At 36.7% G+C, this 20,687-nt stretch overlaps 1 protein-coding gene across 1 annotated transcript; it reads right to left on the bottom strand.

Annotated features, from left to right (window-relative positions):
* Nucleotides 1–190: 190 nt before the first annotated feature.
* On the bottom strand, nt 191–20,680 carry cnstb (consortin, connexin sorting protein b). The gene is made up of 10 exons (XM_055186761.2): nt 20,479–20,680; nt 14,195–14,406; nt 13,799–13,908; nt 11,035–11,065; nt 10,360–10,446; nt 7,057–7,162; nt 6,111–6,132; nt 5,736–6,032; nt 1,423–1,558; nt 191–1,324 (listed from the first exon to the last, which is right to left on the bottom strand). The coding sequence occupies exons 2-10, from the start codon at nt 14,367–14,369 to the stop codon at nt 1,107–1,109; spliced, it is 1,182 nt and encodes a 393-aa protein (XP_055042736.2). The 5' UTR covers nt 14,370–14,406; nt 20,479–20,680; the 3' UTR covers nt 191–1,106.
* Between the last annotated feature and the right edge of the window lie 7 nt (nt 20,681–20,687).

Raw genomic sequence — 20,687 nt, forward strand, 5'->3', positions numbered from 1 at the left:
GAGAAATGTTTATTGGATTCTTAAGTTATGTACGCTTTAAATCAGTTTGAGGGTGACACATTTTTCAAAAAGAAAGGCTCTGACATGCGTTTTCAAAGTCAATTTCATCATTTAAAAAATAAAATATTTCCAGTCATATTTCAGAAACAGGATTTGTACTGTTTTGGAAGGCAAACAAGGAAAATTAAAATAAACATAAAACAAGACTTTAATTTTCTGTATAACATTAAAACAAATCGGTAACATTTACACTGTAAAAAATTGCAGCATGAAGTTAAAACAACTTGGTTTTTCAAGATAATTCAAAGTTTGGGCTTGTGAAAAGTTGACATAACTTATAAAATCAAGTTGAACTTGTTTATCTTAATTTTTTAAGTTAAAGTAACATAAAAAATATGTTGATTTGACAAAAAAATCATTTGCATTTTTATACAGCGCACAAATACTCACACTCATAATTGTTGAATGTAACACATGCTTGTAACCAGATTGTGCTGTCGGTCATAAAGATTATACTGATATATATTTAAACTGTTTGTCAATATTGCTGTACAATCTTTTTAATAATAACTTAACCTTCTATAAATTGCCTTATTTATGGTGATATATGATTTCATATATGTCCTTTTGTTTTTTCCTTATACAATCTCTATTTTTCTTCACTTGTCTTGTTGCTGCTGTGACACTCAAACTTCTCCGGCTGTGGATTAATAATGTATTATCTTGTCTCCTTATATTTAAGTTTTAATGGTTATAGCACTAATAAAAACTGCCAAGTCACGAAAAAATATAAATACACAAAAGGCATGTATTTAAAGTATGGAATGCTTAAAAAAACTGTCTACCGCAAAGGTCAAAGTTGTACATTTGTATGGATAGATAAATAATATAAATAATGGCAGTGATATACAGTATTAATATCATCTCTCCTAAACCTGTTTCAGTACCAACACCAAGCACTCAAACCTGTGCATTAGGAAGCACTGTATGAGAAATATTAAGGCCAGTCGGGTAATGTGCATTAGTGCATATCATTAGTGTCAGGAGGAATACTGTTGTCTGTCCAAGAAATAAGAGTTGCCCTTAAAGTGGCATTTAAATGAGTACTATGATGCAGAAGAAGAAGAAGAGAGCCAATGTGTAAAAATGTCCACTCCTTGTCGTACAGGTCCAAAATAAAAGTCAATGTTATGAGAGAAGTCAACGCACGCATTAGAGTTCCCCTCTCCAACAAGGCAAGAGAGTGCAGTCCAGCCCATGCTTATTGCCACAGTAACCACACACAAGAGGAGAAGAATGAGGCAGGACTTTTTAGTGGACTCATCTGTATGCATAAGAAAAGTAGGTGTAAACATTCTCATTACTGCAAATCTGAATATAAAGTTTACTTGTGTGACAAGTTGTTCATAAAAAAAATCGTACCTTGATCGAAAGGGTCGTCTGGTTCTCTGAAGCGGACTTTGCGTTTGCTTGAGTATTTCGGCGGATTAGGAGCGTCAGTTCCCTTGACACAAACTCTTTTCTTTAAAATAGAAACTAAGCCATCTGAAGGAATCATCTAAAGAGATAAAGGAAATAAAAATCAGTTCTTTGTACACAGTCTAATGCATGCAAATCAACATCATCTACCTTTACGGTATTATAAAGGTTCCATAAAATAAAAATAAATAAGTAAAAAACCAGAACCACCTTAATGTAAATTAGATTTGTTTTTTAAAAAATGTGTAAGCTGCAATTGATCAGTCATGTAATAGATACTATGGCCACAAGGGGTCAGTATGCACAACAGCATCATTCATTAAATTGTACTTACATTTTAATACACTGCTTAATAAAGCTTGGGGGCCACCATGATGTTATAAATTATTTTGTGTAATTGTCAAATCATTGGAATTACTTTTGAAAAAGAGTACTGTAGTATTTACTATAGTAAATTGTAGTAAACTCTAGCACATAATAGTAATTATGCTACAGTATCGTATGATTGTAGTACACTAAAGTATACTGTAGTAAATACTGTACTATATGTTAATATTTACAACAAGGTTCCAAAGCGCTATACTATCCAGGAATTTTACTATAGTACATACTAGAGTATATTACAATATTTTTTCATTTGGTAAAAAACAAGCATACAGGTATGTAATGATAAATCAGTTGTAGTGTTTGCATCTAAAAAGTCATTAAACTCTTACAAATGTATATGCATAACACTGTTCTGACAACAGTTTATACTGTTTTATAATACAACCACACCTAAGAGCTTGGGAAACCATTACCTCCCTTAAAAATCCGTGGGTGACATCACACTATTTTGCTTTAAAGGGACATTTCACTTTTTTAAAAATATGCTCATTTTTCAGCTCCCCTAGAGTTAAACATTTGAATTTTACCTTTTTTGAATCCATTCAGCTGATCTCCGGGTCTGGCGCTTACACTTTTAGCATAGCTTAGCACAATCCATTGAATCTGATTAGACCATTAGCATTGCGCTAAAAAATAACCAAAGAGTTTTAATATTTTTCCTATTTAAAACTTGACCGACAGAAAATTAAGAGTTGTGGAACTCCACGTCATGGGACTCTGCTCGCTTCCTGTAATCAACATCACTACTACAGCAAGCTCCTGCCGAAGTTCAGATTTTTCAACTTGCGCGTTTCCCGCGGCAACGCTCTTCGCGCGGAACGCGCCGCGCCTTCCGAGCCTCACCTACCGCACATACTGCGCCGCAGGATGCCTAATCGCATCTTTGCATTGACTTAACATGTAAATCACTTTAAGTCTAAACTTAAGACATTCTTCTTTAATAAAGCATTCACATAAAATGTCAAGTAAATGTACCTATCCCGCAATAGTTAGTTTGTCCAGAACAAAGCATTCACATAACTCATCTGGGTAATATACTTATGTCGCAATAGTTAGCCTGTCTGTAATCGAGCGGATTTTAAACCAAAATACTGTATGACACTTGCATTACATGCAAACGGCCCCTGCGCTAATAGGATTCTGCTTTTCTCTCCCGGTCTCGACCCCGAGGACAATGAGACAAACAGACCCAGTTCCTGATGCTGTGAAGGAGCATATTTTCATCCCATGGAGAGTCAGCCAACATTGGCTTAACTTAGCACTTTCCTGTATACGTTACATTATTACTACGCTCGCTTGTACGGTTATTATTAGCCGCTGTATTCTGCTTCTTATATTATCTATCGATTTTTCTGTGTAAAGCTGCTTTGAAACAATTAACAATTCTGAAAAGCGCTATATAAATAAAATTTAATTGAATTAATTGAATTAAATCACCCGCGCTTGCCGCCTCTAGCACGGCTGGTGTAAACGCAGCATAAGGGAGCTGGAAAATGAGCAATTTTCAAAAAAAAGTGGAATGTCCCTTTAAAAAACATAAAAAAACTGTAGCTAAGCCATGTGCCTTGAATATTAGAAACATTGACCTGCGTTTCTTTAAAGGGCTGTTTCCTCTGTACGGACTGGGATATCTTCTTTGAGGATGCCAGCATTGACAGGGCAGCGGAATTAATTACAGATTACATCTCGTTCTGTGTTGACTCTATTATTCCCCAGAAAACTGTTAAGCGATACCCAAATAATAAACCGTATATAACGGAAGGTATCCGGGAATCTATTAGGAGAAAGAGGGCTGCATTCACATCTGGTGATCGGGCAGGTGTTCGAAATGCCCAAAAGGATCTTAACTTACAAATGAGAGAGGCGAGAAGTCGTTTTAGGGAGAAGGCTGAACTGGAATTGTCCACATCTAATACGAGGAGACTGTGGAATTCAATGAGGCAGATGACAAATATGGACAGAAAAAGGAAGCCGCTATTTGCCTTAAATGACACTAGTAGGGCAAATGAGCTGAACAACTTTTATTTGCGTTTTGATAAGGAAAATGATAATGTTAAGAAATGTATGGAAGTTCTGGAAAATGTTAACTGTGATTTGAACTTAGACAGAATCTTAATTGAACCACAAGCTGTTACTAAGGTTTTTAAAGCAATGCATACAAACAAACAAAGCCACAGGACCGGATAATATGTCCGCTTTTGTGTTAAAGACTTTCGCTGAAGAGCTGTCTTTTGCCTGGTATAAACTATTTCAGTTATCTATTGATACGCATACTGTGCCGATACTGTGGCGGAAATCTGTCATCATCCCTGTACCCAAAAAAGGGTGCCCTGTCGAGGATAATGACTACAGGCCGGTGACACTTACCTCAAATGTATTTAAAGCGTTCGAGAGGATTATGTTGGAAAAGCTACGTACAGAGGTAGAGCCAATGTTGGACAGATATCAGTTTGCTTATACAAAAAATCGCAGCACAAGTGATGCTATTGTAACAATAACACATCTTATGTTGAAGCATCTTGAATGTCCAACTGCATATGCTAGATTACTCTTTATGGATTTCAGCTCGGCTTTTAACTTAATACAGCCACACATTCTCTTACGTAAACTGAGCATAGCAGGGGTAAATCCTTTTTTAGTAAAATGGTATTGCTCTTTTCTGCTAAAAAGGCAACAGCAGGTAAGATTTAACTCTGCTTTATCTGAAATGGCAGTATGTAGTACTGGTGCCCCTCAGGGATGTGTATCTTCACCTTTCTTGTTTACATTCTATACAAATGACTGTGTTAGTACTGAGCCAAATCAATATATTGTGAAATTTTCTGATGATACCATCCTACTTAGTCTGCAAACAAAAGGATCCAATCTGAACACCTACTGTGCAGCGGTGGAAAGTCTGATGGCTTGGTGTGATGCAAATAAACTGCAGATTAATACAAATAAGACTGTGGAGATGCTGGTGGATCCTGGTTCAGTGGGTAATTATGAACCTGTGGCCATTCATGCCCATGAGATCAAGCAGGTGAGCTCCTTTAAATATCTTGGGGTTCACATTGATAGAGATTTGAGTTGGCATACACAGGTGACAACTGTCTGCACCAGAATTCACCAGCGTCTTCATTTTTTGCGGAGACTAAGACTTTTTGGTGTGTGTAAAAGTATTATGGTGATTTTTTACAGAGCAATGATTGAATCAATCCTGAGGTATGGTATATGTAGTTGGTTTGCAAATGTTACAGTCAAATCTAAAGCACAGATTTCGAGCTTGGTTAAAACGGCGGGAAAAATTATGGGTACCCATCCCCTTACTCCACAGGAGCTGTTTGACCAAGCCATAAAGAGACAAGCGAAATGTATTATATCGGACACCACACATGTGCTTTACTCTGAATATAGTTTGATGAACTCAGGAAGGAGATTTAGGGTACCGTTGTGTAGGTACAACAGGTACAAATTTTCCTTTATCCCATTGTCAGTTAAACATTTAAACAGTACAAAATGAATGTGTGTGTGTGGGTGGTGGGTGGATCGAGGGGGGGGATTTGTGTTTGTATAGGTTTATCTGTATAAATTGTATTGCACCTTAAAGTATTGCTCTACACATATGTAAATGTCTTTTTAGTACGTCTTGTGCGGTAGACTCTCTGTCCAAGAAAAATTTCTCCCAAGGGAGACAAATAAAGAAACTAAACTAAACTAAAATATACTCTTCATCTGAAGGCAAATATAGATACACCTTTGCATATTTAGCTCCTTAAGGAGAAACTTGCAAAGACTGCACTAGATGGCTGGTGTCCCAGCATGCTGTTGTATTCTAAGGGCAGATGGTGGGTCAGTATGTGAGGGATTAACATCACTCCTATAGTTACCTCCTCTATCTGAATGAGTTTGGCCAGCTCATCCGCTGGAACCTGGCCATCGATGTCTGTGTCTTCCTGCTCTTCCTGAAGTTCCTCATACCAGTACTCATCTTCTTCGAGGTTTTCCTCCTGCCCTTCCCCCTCCTCGTTCAGATCACGATCTTCATCTGGCTCGTGTTCAGCTTCTAGCCTTGAGCAGTCACCCGCCCGGTTTTCCCTCACAGCCGAGTTCACTAAAGTTTTTTCTTGTTCTCCGTGTTCTGTTACATGGGTTGGGCTGTTTCGTGGCTTTGTGTCACTCGTGCTCTGTAACCACAGCGCGTTTTAAAACAGGCCCACTGGCTTCAGACAATGTTTTTGGTGGATAGAAAACAAAAGTTTTACCTTTTCTGCATGCAGCTTCGGTCTGAAAGAGAAAAAGGAGTGTTTGCACATTTACTGTTACGGTTTACAGTATTAACTTTATCTGTGTTTTTGCAAAATATTTCTAGTTATTATAGCAAACACTAAACAGTCATTTTAGTTTTAGTTTCAATTTTAATGAGGTTGTAAAATAACAAAGAAACTTTACTTTTATATTGCTCCAGCAGCTTCGAGTATAAAACTTCTCAATTAACTTACAGAATAAAATCTATTTACAAATATATAAACATCAAATAAAAAAGTTAGTACCATCAACCATAGATATGTATAAAAGATAAATGTCTTATGGTGGAGTCTCTAACGTCATCACCTGGCGGCCATCTTACGACAGGCAGCCCGCTCACTCGTAGCATTGAGTTTTAATGGTGCAGGTACTTTTAAATTTTCTACCATTTTTTTTAAAAGGGTTTGATTTCTTACAAATGTTATTAACGTGGATATAATTCTGGATGCTTTAACATGTTTCATGATTTTTTTAGTGTAAGTATGCAGTGTCATAGGTACATCTTTGACGTTTATAACAAACCAAACCGTTTGAAAATCGGTAGAAAATTAAGCAAGTCATGGTCACATAAAAGTACCTGCACCATTAAAACTCAACGCCACGAGCGAGCGAGCGCCCCGCGGCAAGATGGCCGCCAAATGCGGACGTTCCACTCAATTGGCCAGCATCGCGGACGAGACATCTAGCCTTTATACATATCTATGCCAACAAATGTGTGTTTACCATCATTTGTCAAAATATTTTTTTAAGTCTCAGCAGAATAAAAATAAAAAAGCAGCTTTAAAACAACATAAGGGTGAGTAAATGATGCCAGAATTTTCATTTTTGGGTGAACTATGCCTTTAAGCACCAAACTCACAGCCTATTTCAGCATATGACTCAGAGCTTTACATACGGTCTTACCTCTGGTGTGTCCTGCAGATGTGACTCAATGACTCTATGTGTGCTCTCTCTATCTCACTTACAGAAGAGTTACTTCGAGTTTGGATGCTGGTTTTCCACTGGGACTCTGGAACCAAGCATATGCAGTAGATGTTAGGCCTTTAAAGTCTCCCTGTAGTCAAGAATTGTATCATTTTAAATGTATATTTGAGCATCATAATAGCATAAAAGTTTTACCTGTAACAGTAATTTCTTCATGCTTTTAAACAGCTTGAATGTAACTCTACACCCTTGCCTAATTTAGTATACACGGATCATATGCAAATTCGTCCCTGCCTCTACTCAATTGCACAGTTGCACAGATATGAATATGCAAATTGGTCCTGGCCTCCACTCTTTCGCACCTCCTCGGACCATAGATATATAAGTTAAAGGAATAGATACTACATAACCGCGAAGTACGGTTTTACACAATTTAATCATGAAGCGCTGATGTTAACAGGTTATAACAGTCACCCTTCGTGTGTGAGCAGCACAGAAGCATAGCTGAAGCAGCAGTGCTGCAATGGTGACAATGGAAACCAGGGCGATTTTAAAGGGATAGTTCACCTTAAAATGAAAATCTGTCATCATTTATTCATCCTCATGTTGTTCTAAACCTGTATGAATTTCTTTTTTCTGATGAACACAAAAGAAAATATTTTGAGAAATGATGATAAACACACAGCAGTAAGTGACCATAGACTTCCATAGTGGGAAAAAATATTTTGGAAGTATTGTGAAAATGACTAAAAAAATATTTTGATAAATGATGGTAACCACACAGTTGACGGTATCCATTAAATTCCATCTTTTTTTTTTTATTCCTACTGTGGAGGTCTGTGGTCGCTTGCTGCTGTGTGTTTGCCATTATTTCTCAGGGTGTCTTGTTTTGTGTTCATCAGAAAAAAGAAATCCATACAGGTCCAGAACAACATGAGGACGAGAAAATGATGACAGGATTTTCATTCCAAAGTGAACTATCCCTTTTAACCGCAGGAATGAGTCTGCAATTTTATGGAGAAAATTACACAGCAATTAGTGCTGTGACGGATCGCAGTTGATACGGATCATAAACCACGGTTCAGCTCGCCTGCGATTCGCGGATTAATATGCAAATTTAAATAGGGAAAGTTTATTTTAAACAGTTTAACCACAAAAAGGCGCTAAAGTGAGCAGTTTTCTGTATGCACAGATGCACATGCGGTTGAATGTGTCCTGTCCAGCTCCAGTAAGACGTGATCATCCCTATTTCATCCTGTGATCATAGCACTCAAAAGTGCACACATGTAGAGACGCGTTTCAAAAAGCTAGTGAACATAAAATCTTCCTGTTCTTTACAGGGCACATATAAACAAATAATTCTCTACCGTATCATTTTTTTCTAATGAAAACATTTGTTTATGTCTTAAGTGTATGTTTATATTAGAGTCAGAAACCAGTCTGTGCTTATTTGGTCTTAAAGAGACAGTAACCTCAATTAACCTACTTAATTCTGTGTCATCAATGTTAATTAAAAACCCAAGACAAAGAGAAAATCACTTCTGTAGCTCTAAAAATACTAATTATATTTAATTTATACAATAAAGACAGTGTTATTATTCATTTAATTCGATTTCTGTACCTAATGCTAATTTTAGACCTTAATTAATGTGCAACTTTGTTCTTTTTTTATAAATGTTTGTATTTCTTTATTTGTTATTAGTTTTTTTACACCCCTTTACTGCTGATCCGAAAAATTATCCGTGCCTCACAAACCGTCATGTGATCCGAACCATGAGTTTTGTGATCAGTCACACCCCTATCAGCAATTGTGTTAAATGATACATTTACAAATGGCTTGTCATAAAACATAAAAAAAAAACACTGTGGGGCGGTTTCCCGGACAGGGATTAGACTAGTCCTAGACTTAAACACTTTTAAGAGCTCTCCAAACTGAAAACAACTTTCACTTACAGATCTTAAAATACATCAGGGCCCTTTGTTTTACTTCAAGATGCACACAGGTAATGTTTTTAGTAAGGCATGTTGTTTAAAACTAGTTATATTTCCTAATTAAACTAAGGCCTAGTCCTGGATTAAGCTAATCCTGGTCTGGGAAACCGCACCATAGACATATATCTCGGACAGGGATTAGATTAGTCCTAGACTAAAATAAATAAAAGAGCTGTCCAAACTGAAAACAACTTGCACTGACATATCTTAAAATACATCAGTGCCCTTTGTTTTGCTTTAAAAAGCACACAAGTGATGTTTTTAGTGAGGCACGTTTTTTAAAACTAGTAATATTTTCTAATTAAACTAAGGCCTAGTCCGGTCTTAACAACAATAAAACCTGATTTTTTTCACAGTGGGACTTGAAATGTTTCAGCTTTATATATCTGTTTCTCACTAATACACACACAGGGCGTCATCAGGAGTGGACATCTGGAAATGTTATCCAGATCCCTGTGTTGAAGGAGGCCCATTAAACATGTCTTTAAATAGTGCTGAGGGTTTGGAGAATAAGGCTCAACCTTAAAACTTGGTCCTGGACCCCTTGAACGCAGCATATGTATAATAATAATAATAATAATAATAATAATACGCAGTAATTAAAAAAGCAGTATAGAACATATGAGGAGCTCAGATGCAAAAGCCACTAAGCGTCACCTCCTTCAAAAATGAGATATGATATTGATATTATATGAATGATATTAGCCGAATGCTCTCGTCACGTATAATACGTTCATGACCAAATACATTCACTTCAAATGCGCTTAATCCCGCCCTTAGACCATTCAGAAATAACACTTTGTTGGCAGAATCCATTAAGAGTCAAAAAATAAAAAATGCTTATTTACAAGGAAACATGTTTTGCATCTGAGCCCTTCGTTTATCCTATGCTTATTTTTTTACTTTAAATATTCCTTTGTACTAAAACACTGATTCCCAACAGATACGTGATATTCTTCATCTTTGGCTTTTACACAATTAGCTTGTGTTGACAGTTAATCAGACAGTCTGACCTCTGTGCCTTAAAGATACCAGTGAAGTAACAGAGTCACATGCGCAGACGAACATATTTAGGAAATGAGTAATTTCCTGACCTTTTACCATAACATTACAGTTTACTTTTTTAATGATGCACCTATTACACCTACAACAGATTTCATTAAAGAAGTCTCATCGTTATAAGATTAAAGGATACTTCAGGAAATCCTGTTACATGCAAACAATGTGATCTTTCCAAGTTAAAACTATTTTTAACAAATAGGATCGTCAAAAATAATCTGGCATGCTTACCCCATTGCTCCTGTATGGAGGCCAGATTAGACAGAAGTCTCTCATGGTACAGCTTCTCCAGAGTGAGAAACTCCACTGCCCATGGATCTGAGACAGTCACTAACTTAATAAAAATAACACTTAGAAAGGGACTGATTTAATACAATATACTTGAAGATACAACTAAACACATTACAATAATAACTACGTAATACATTATATCATTAAGTCCATTATATAAGCTAATATGATGCCCATACGGTAACCAGCATTGGGTCAAAAAACTGACGAACCCACCCTTTAGGTTAAATTAACCCAGAAAATGTTTCTATTTGACTTAACAATGGGTGAAAACACCCAGCATTTTGGGTTGAAACGATCCAGCATTGATCCAACATGTTGGGCTTGTTCCTTTTTGACCCAACGCCAGACTGAAAATACCCCAACCTTTTTTAGAGTGTACTAACAAAATAAATCTTTTCATTGTTTTAAATTATCCATCAACACCCCTCCTTTTGTACAACACCCTAAAAGTCAACATGGTCAGACACACCCTAGTCCTCTGATGATAACACTCACCCTGGTCACTATGACAACAGCATCAACAGGGACCGTTAGGCAAACAAAAGGAAAGGCAAAGAAGAAACAGACTGAAATTACTGACAAATTAGTGTCAGATTTAATGTCAAAGGATACAATCTTCTTCAAGGAAATAGGCCTCTGCTATCTGTTTAAGAAGAACAAAATACATAGAAAGTAAATCTTTTATTTTTAGATTCTATCAATCCATTTCTCTCAAACAGTTTTCATTAAGCATTTTGTAAGTAAAGTGTTAACCAAAGTTGCATAATGTAAGACCTGAACATTAATTTTCAATCGCAAAACAAAAAAAGCTTTTATTAAGACTAATATTTTAGTTAACAGAATGCTAATAGAAAACAAGTGCAGGTGCAAGATAGCAAAACTGCATGATTCTGATAGTATGTGTGGGCATTAAATAATTCACATGCATTATTAAATAATTGCCATACTGTGTGTTTCTTACATTTGTAATTATTGCTTAAATACGTTGTCTATTTTCAGTGTTATGTTGAAAGACATTCAACGGAGCTAAAGAAAAGCAAAGGTCTTCTTGTGTGCTTTCAAGTTTATCTAATTACAACCTTAATGTAAAGGCATTGTTCTCCTGCAAAAGCAAACTAAAATAGATTAGTCACACACTGTAAAAAGTGAAGGCTTCTCTACTTAAAAATCTTATTCCATTGGTAACACCTAAACTACCGTAATTAAGTTTTATAAACTTATAAAATTAAGTTTTATAAACTTTCACTTTGGGTGAAAAATTGAAGGTGAAAAAACTTTGAAAAAAAAACTTTAATTGGTAACATGTAAAATATATTTTCAACTTAAATTGAGGAAAAATAAAGGTATAGTTCACCCAAAAATAAAAAATCTGTCATAATTTACTCGTGTAGCCTTTTACTTGTGTTGTTACAAACCTGTATTTCTCTGTTCTGATAAACAGGAAGGAAGATATTTTGAGGAATGTTTGTAACCAAACCGTTTGTGAGTCCCATTCATTTTCATAGTAGGAAAAAATAATACTATGGACGTGAATGGGGCTCATGATCGGCCACGAACATTCCTAAAAATATCTATGTGCTCATCAGAACAATGAAGTTTATACAAATTTGTAACAACATGAGAGTGAGTAAATTATTAAGGATCACGATTTCGATTTTAAATCAAAATCGATCGAAATTAAGTCGAACTTCGAATTAAAAAATGGAATCTTTGATGCTGCCACGCCCGCATGTCACGTCTGGTCGGCTTGCCAAGCGGAAAAAAAAACACATGTTGAGTGCTGCGAGTCAACCTCCTCCAAGATAGCTAGCTACAACCAGTCAAAAGATAGCATGGCAGATGCAGGAGACACCACGTGAGCTGCTCTTTACATGGGAAACAAAAAACAGCACGCGCCTCCCGCCTTCAGCTGAACTCAGAACAGAGCACTCACGAGTGCACATCAGAACGAAGTATATGCCATGACCGGTCGTTTCTCTTAACTGATATCTGTTCAAGTTTCACAAAAACTTATTTCAGTTGCTTAAGAGTTATGAAAACAGCATTTAAACATGACTTATTATAGTCTCACAATCTCGTCTGGCGGTACTAAAAGCGTGATTTTAAGGTGCAAAGTCTTGACAGGAATGTTCATCTGACAGGAAGTTTCATTTTATCAGGTATGTGCGTGTACCATATGTTTCCACTGGCAGGGCATCTCTGGGTTCAAGGTCAGATATTATATTTCATAAAAGTCTAGTCTATAAATGGCATAGCATTTTTGTGCTTTCAAAAAAAAAAAGTAAAAATTTAGAATCGAATCGTGATCTTAGAATCAAAAATGTAATCAAATCAAGGATTTGGAGAATCGTGACACCCCTATAAATTATGACAGAATTTTCATTTTGGGTAAACAATCACTTTAGGTTAAAAAAACTTCACATTTTTAGGCGTTACAAGTTGAAGTAATTTTTTTAAGTCAATCCAACTTTTACTTGTTACAGTGTATAACAGTGGCAGCCTGTGACTGCTCATCCGAGGGGCGCTAATTCAAAATAAGTGTTTGGAGTGTCATGTGTGGTTCCTTTTTTCAAAATATATGTTCTGCGCGTCGAGAGGTCCTGTGTGCATCATGTGTTTTGTCAAAATAAGTGCCTGCTGCATATGCGTCAAAACAGTTTATGATAAAAGTGACGCTTACGTTCACAAAATACACGCAAGAAACTCCCTTAACAGTAAACTCTGATTACACATAAGATTATGTGAGTATCTGGCAAAAGCGAACGTCTCTTTTATCATAAACCCTTTAGACGCATCTAAACCAGGCACTTATTTTGACAAAACACGTGATGCACAGAATCTCTCGACGCGCAGAACACACACCCCGAAAAAGGATCCACACACATGACGGGCTACATACATGTTGTGATGAACATCGCATCGAGCGCCCTTGAAAAAATAAGTCACCGACCGCCACTGGTGTATAACAACCCCAGTCATTCTACAGTGAAAACGTTCTCATGAGGACTTTTTGGTTAGTTGTTTTATAACCAGATTTAAACATCTAATTTGCACGCGGCTTAGTTTTAAGACTGAACATACAGTAGCCAAATATAAACACAATGAACTACATTCCTTTCACAGTACTTTCTTAAGTCACAAAGCCAGTTTTTTAGTAGCTATTACTTCAAAGCACTTTGAAGGATAACATTATTCCTTTTGCATTTTAAGAAAATGCAATTTCACCATTTAAGACTTCCAAATGCAAAAACGTCTTTGCTTCAGTCAGGAGGTCCAAACTACACAGCATGAACAATCGTGTTGGTGAAGCCTTTGTTGGAGTTATTTTGGCTATGGCCTTTATATAAGCGTAACCTTTTCTTTATAGTGCACGCACCTGGTGTAAGGAATGAGGGAGGAGCATGTGATCATTTTCTTCAACAAGAGACTGCAGGGAAGCCAAAAGAAAAGGACTCGGCCCAGGCGGCACAATTTCAGAGAGATTATCTGTAAAAAGAGATGATATCATTACAGTATATCTAAAGACGCGTGTCATCCGAGGGCCCTGGACTAAATTTGTTAATTCACTCTTAAGATCTCATCTTTCATTATTCTTCACATTCATCTTCTGTCTGTTTTGAAGTTTCTTGAAACGATGTATTGCTGCGCTTCACACATTGCTGCATCCATTAAACATTTCAAAGGTTGCTATACTTGTTAGCAATGAGAAGCCAAGAAAAACGTGTGTATGCATGTTGATATATGCAGTAATACAGCAATATAGACTGCTTACCACGATCTAAAGAGCAGCTTTGGCTCTCCGAGGTATTTTCTTGTGTGTTCCTGTTCTTCGAGTCGTGTTTATCAGTGTCTACGTCCATAGCCTTTGTCTCTTTCAGCTTGTTCTGATTCTCATCAGAGATCTCATCTGAAGTCTCAGGTTGAGTAAGTTCACTCATCTCTTCCATCTGTTCCTCGTCTCCTTCGTTTCAGGCTTCTCCATACCTTTAAGGTGATCACAAAGATTAAAGTGCACTCAGTCATTTTGTTTATGTCATGTTGGCCAATAAGGCGTCCATCTTGGACACAATGCAGACATGGCATGCAAAAAGCAACAGTGTGCGGTTAACAATGGCATTGTAGACGTGCTTTCAATTCATGATTAATTTGCACCACAAATGACACTACCTGGTAACAGGGAGGATACTAACATACAACAAATAGTATTCAGCAAGTATTCAGTTTGTCATGTGATTTCAAAATGTGACCCGATCTATTTAAAATACTTTGTTATGCTACTGATATGTCTTCACACTGTTCATAATCCTATGCTTTCCATTAAGAATCATATCTTTTCATTCAATTGTAAAAACACAACAGGGCAAATTATGTCATAGAAAAAACTGTTGGTTCCACTCCAGATTTTCTTAAACTCAGTGGCAAGTGCAAACCTCAGGAGTCTTCAAACATACAACATAGCCAGCAAAAGCGGTGATGAATTATTCACGGGATGCATGCTTATCTTTTACTTTGTCCAGGCACTCAGAGTAAATGAGCATTAAAACTAGAGACAAATAGATAGATGGAAAAAGGGGTAAGTGGAGACGAGTGTCCACATTGTAAATAGTGTGTGTCACTGTTAGTGTGGTAACAGAATTATGAGGTGGAAAATGCTTAAAGAAAAACAGAAATACTTGTTGACATGACATGACCACAGATGGCCCGATCAGTGTCAACATAGACCCGTATGAAAGCAGAACAGGTTAAACATACAACAACAGGGTGATGATGGTATAACATCATTTATCAGATGGGCTGAGAAAAACATATAGAGAGACTGGCATTCAAGTACTATAGACAGTAAGATAACCATTTACATTTTTCTATAAGTTATTACAACAAAATTAATTGAAAATTGTTAATTGCATTACAAAAGTTGCTTTGTTTAGTGAGGTTTTGGGCCTTATTCCAATAGCATTTAAAGAGCACCAATGGTCCGATTCACGATTTTACATTTCCTTTGGTGTGTAACGCCGGTTTCACACCGCAAGCGTAAGCAGCGCGTAAGGAGAGCGTTTGCCGCGCGTGGCAATTGTGCTTTCACACCGGCTGCATTTGCAGTGCATACTGTGCAGTTTAATAATAGTATAAAAATCTTAAATTTACATTATTTTACATGCATTTATGAGCAAAACCTCTTCAAGACGCTTTTTGACGGTCAGTGTAATTTATATAACTGTGATTATATAGTTGATGATGTCACGTGGGAGGTGAAGTACTAATTAATCTGTGCAAATCGATTTAATGTCAGATTATTGCTGTAAATAACATATATTGCATCGGAAGACTGATTTTGTTAACGTGATTTAGTTATCTGTTGTTTATTTTCAAGATATTTAATTCACGCGCAAGGTCCCTCTTATGTCACTCCTCCAAGGGATTCCCCAGGGTCTTAAAGCTCGTTGGGCTGGGCACATGCACAGTTTTCAAATGCAGCGCTTTCATTCTGTTTACAAATGTAATGACATAAAATAAAATTGTAATATATTTAGAATGATGGATATAGACTGTACCACATTTTTTTGCTTATTTTGTTCAAAAGCATGATCAACGTAAGTCTACATATGATAATAACAAGGAACGCTGCTTCTAACGACAGGTGAAGAGCTGTCGTTCCAACGATACAAGTTAGCGATGCAGTTTGCGAATGTTCGTTTGAACGATGGTTTCGGGAAACACCAAATCGTTGAACGATGTTAGTAACGATGGAACTTACGATGTTTGTTGGCTAACTATGCTTTTGGGAAACGCACCCCTGGTCCGTGTAATGACAGATATAGACACAATACACAATTATAGACATAAATATTATTATTAAATCTGTTTCTCTGAAGTTTTATGATAAAATAAAAAAATCACTCAGTGATTGACAGCATACTGCAGTCGATCGTGTTTCTCTTCAACAGTTTAAACATAAGATTTATAGATGTATCTATTAGAGATGCGCGGTTGGCGGTTACAGCCGCGGACTCCGCGGATAAACCGCGGATCGGGCGGATGACGTGACGAAAAATAATATTTTAATTAAATTCGGGCGGGTGGCGGATCGACTGCTTGTTATTAGCTTTGTTCTTCAAAGCATACGACCTTAAAGGTGAGCATTATGTCTATTAAGGTGGCAGGCTCAGAAGTTCGCAAAGAGAACTGAAATGAGACGGTCTAGCCTTCAGAGGACCCATAATTTGGGTCACCTGTTGCACGCGCCCCCAGTAGCGCCCACCGCGCCTGTCAGCAAAAAACAGCGGAGACATTTCTGACTTATTAAAATAAATATGTAATCAGAAAAATATGAATTTATTTTAGAAAATATGACACATTGATGTAGATTAAACTATTCAACAACAGTATATCAAATAATCAACCTTAGAAATATACGCAACATAAACCGAATAATATTAACACAAAACATAACTTATAATACTAAAACAGTGACAAGAAAAAGTTTTCTAAATACACTTTTATTTAATAAAGGTTTTAATTGTTTGGGAAAGCCTCGGCATATTAAGGATCCATTCGTTCTATCATTAACAGCGCAGAGAAATGAGGACGCATTTTGACACAGCTCTTATCAACGACGGCGAAGGAGGTACGTGGCAAACTAAAAAAAAAAGAGAGAATTAAAAACAAAGGAAATAAAAGGTCAGAAAAGGGTTGCCTGGAATAAGTTTTACAAAATGGTAAATCAGGAGGATGACACTAGTGAAGACTATGTAATTTGTTCTTTAATTTAGGCTATTTATTTATTTTTGTCCCATGTCATGTGCGCCGATCGGAGACTGGTCTTTATGATTTAAAAAGAAAGCATTCAAGTGAAAGTACTAAACGAACTTGAAGCAAAAATAAATTCAGCAAATGCAAACTTCAATCAAACATAGTAAGAGGTGAAGTATAGCTTTAGCCTACAGAAATGCTTATTGCATTAATTTTTAAATGTGCGAGGTCCGTGCACGTCCTTCGCTAGCTAAACGAGCATTAAATATTAATGACGTTGAGTTTATTGTTTTTTTTAATTTATATTCACAAAACTTATCAACAAAACATCGATTAAAATTAAGAGACAAATTATCTGAAACGAAATTCATTTTAAAGTAGAAAACAAAACTTAAATTAAACTCGAAAATAATGTCTGACCCATTACAATTCTCCCTTCATATGGGCCTTTACAACGCCCTATATGGCGTTTAAAATTACAGTCTATCTTTCGTAATAAGCTAACTAAAATTAAACAAAACATAAACACATTACAACAATATTCAAACCCAACAATACTCAAACATAAATATAAAATAGACATTATGATACATGTTAAAACAATCCGATATAGCATTTATAAGCTGGTTGGTAGATGTTTACTATTTTTGTCAAAACCTCCGTTGCAAACCTCCATTTACCTGAATAAAATAATTTTTACTTTGAAAATGATGCGCTGTCACGTTAACACCAGCTGTTTGTTTACATAAGACTCCATCTACATTTACACTCAGCGCAACGTCTGATTTCTTAAACTAAAACAGGGTCTGCTCTGCAGCGTTGACGAACGAATCCGTTTATGAGGGTCGAAAACGGTGATGTAGATGAAAGGCGTAAACGTAGCAAAAGTAACGCATTTTAAAGGATAAACGCATTAATGTAAACATAGCCTGAGTTCACTGCTTATATTCTAGGGCTTTCTAGTCTCGCGGCTGTCATCAGCAGCGGCTGTCATCAGCAGCGCCTTGCATTGCCCAGTCAGCGGATGGCGGGCGGGTGCGGTTTTGAAAACTGGTCAGAAACGTTGGTGCGGATGGATGGCGGACGGATGATGAGTTTTGTGATGCGGTTGCGGATGAAATAAAAGCCCATCCGCGCATCTCTAGTATCTATTTCTCTGAAAATTATTAAGATAGATGAGGATTAATTTAGTGCTGGGCAGAGAGTGAATGACAGCGCAGTCTTCTGGCTACAGTGTTTTTTTAAATATTTAATTGCTTTCTTTAAAATTGCTTAAAGTCATGACTGTTTGAAACACACTTGGGGTCACATTCATGATTTTATGGTAAAATTACTCTTTTTCACGTCAATCCACGACTATTTAAACCATAAACAATGCACTGTCGCTTTAATTGAGCGTGAGCAGCGCAGCAAAATAGAGCCGATGCCGATATGATCGCAGCACTGCTGCTTCAGCGACGCTCCTGTCACGCGAGCACATGCTGTGCATGCTTTAACTACTTAACATGATGGGCGCCGAAAAAAACATGCACTGTTAACGTGCTGCTCACGCTTGCGGTGTGAAACCGGCGTAAGTGTTAGGGATGCACCGATATGGAAATTTTGTCCTATATCGATAACCGATAACTCTTTTTATTTATAACCGATAACTCTTTATATTTGGGGGCCGATAACCGATATATATATATATATATATATATATATATATATATATATATATATATATATATATATATATATATATATATATATATATATATATATATATATATATATATATATATATATAGGCAGATAAATATTCATATTATTTTCACAATGAAAAACTCCCAGGCCGCGGACATCTTGTCTTTGCGCTAGACTAGCATACTCTTCTTAAGCCCGCAGCATGTGTCATCTCCGTGCTATGTCACAGAAAGCACTAATCAATACTCCACATGGCCAGCAATGAGCAAGTGAAGTGGTTCAACAAACCAAAATAATCCATCATTTATCGGCTTTCATTTATCGGCCTAATTTTGCTATCAGATCGATAACCGATAATATTAAAAATAAGCAGTTATCGGCCGATAATGATATGTCGGCCGATATATCGTGCATCCCTAGTAAGTCTGTATTAGTACACGTTAACAATATGCAAAAGGTACATCCCCAAAGTAAACGTTTTTTGGACTACAACAAACACACGGATTGTAGGCAACCGTTTACTTCCTGGGAATGGTGAAGTGGACAAGACCGACATTATCATAATTCCTCCCGCTTCAGACTCGCAGCCTGTAAGTTAACTCCTGTTAGCATTGCGCGCAAATCTTTCAAACATGGTAAGGAGCTTCACATTTCCGGCAACGTCAGAGGTATTCAGGCCAATCACAACGTACAGATTAGCTGGCCAATCAGGGATACAGCGCTTTTCAAATCTGTTCTTTTCAGGAAGAGAGTGAAATCTGTAGCTACAAAAATGTACAGCATGTGGAAAATAATGTGTTTTTTAACCATAAACCATGCAAACACATTGTATTATACCAAATACACAAAATAGCATTGTTTTTAGCAATTAAATATGTGCTGTTTAATAGTGTTCTGGTTTTTTATCCTCGATAAAACATCCCACCCAACACATTACCAGTAGAGAATGACATAGAAACTATTATAGCTTCTATTAAAACCAATACAATTCCCATTGTATATAACAAATCCATTTGAATTTCTATGATGGTTTTCATTGTTTTTTATAACATTAAGTCAGCCGATTACATACAGCGTACAATATAAGCAATAATGCATGTTTTACAAAACTTTAAAGTTGAATATGAATATTGTGAATTTGAAATCAATATGACAGGCAAAGAGATGACTGCGTGCAATGCTAGTCTGAGAAACGTTACAACACGTTTATATCAACAGCAGTCAGTCAGGTGTTCGCATGTCGGTAAAATAAGTCGTAACATTATGACAATAACTAAGCCTATCTTATGACAATTTTACAATTATTTTTTAACTAAACGCGAATATAAAGAGGGAAATCACCATTCTGTTCCCTGTTGGCTAACTTTAAAACTTGCATTGCAAAACTTTCACGCCATTTATAACAAAGCGTCTGTCAAACAGATGTAAATAATAGCCAGGTAGAGACACAAAACTTTTACATGATTTATGTTTGCGTCGTTATGTACAAATACACAGCATCACAATATGATCTAACCTTAAGGTAATCTGTCAAGTAATCTTCAATAACCATTTGCCCATTTTGTTTTCATTCAAACCAACACACAGTCACGAGCCACAATGAAACGCTTTCATACTTACTTTAGGTTTCTACGATAATGTTACAGTTGCGTCTTTACATCCACATCTGTTCTCGGAGCTGCTAAACCAGCAGCGACCCCCGTTCCCTCATGTGTGAAATGGAGACTGATCTGAAGTCAGTTTCGATAGGCAGCCATTGCATCTATGCGGTTGTTTACGATTACAACCGGGGCGTTTCTTACAAAGGTTTCGGCCCACGGGTCTGGGTG

The sequence above is a fragment of the Misgurnus anguillicaudatus genome, chromosome 18 (assembly GCF_027580225.2).
Source record: "Misgurnus anguillicaudatus chromosome 18, ASM2758022v2, whole genome shotgun sequence".
In the NCBI taxonomy this organism is placed as follows: domain Eukaryota; kingdom Metazoa; phylum Chordata; class Actinopteri; order Cypriniformes; family Cobitidae; genus Misgurnus; species Misgurnus anguillicaudatus.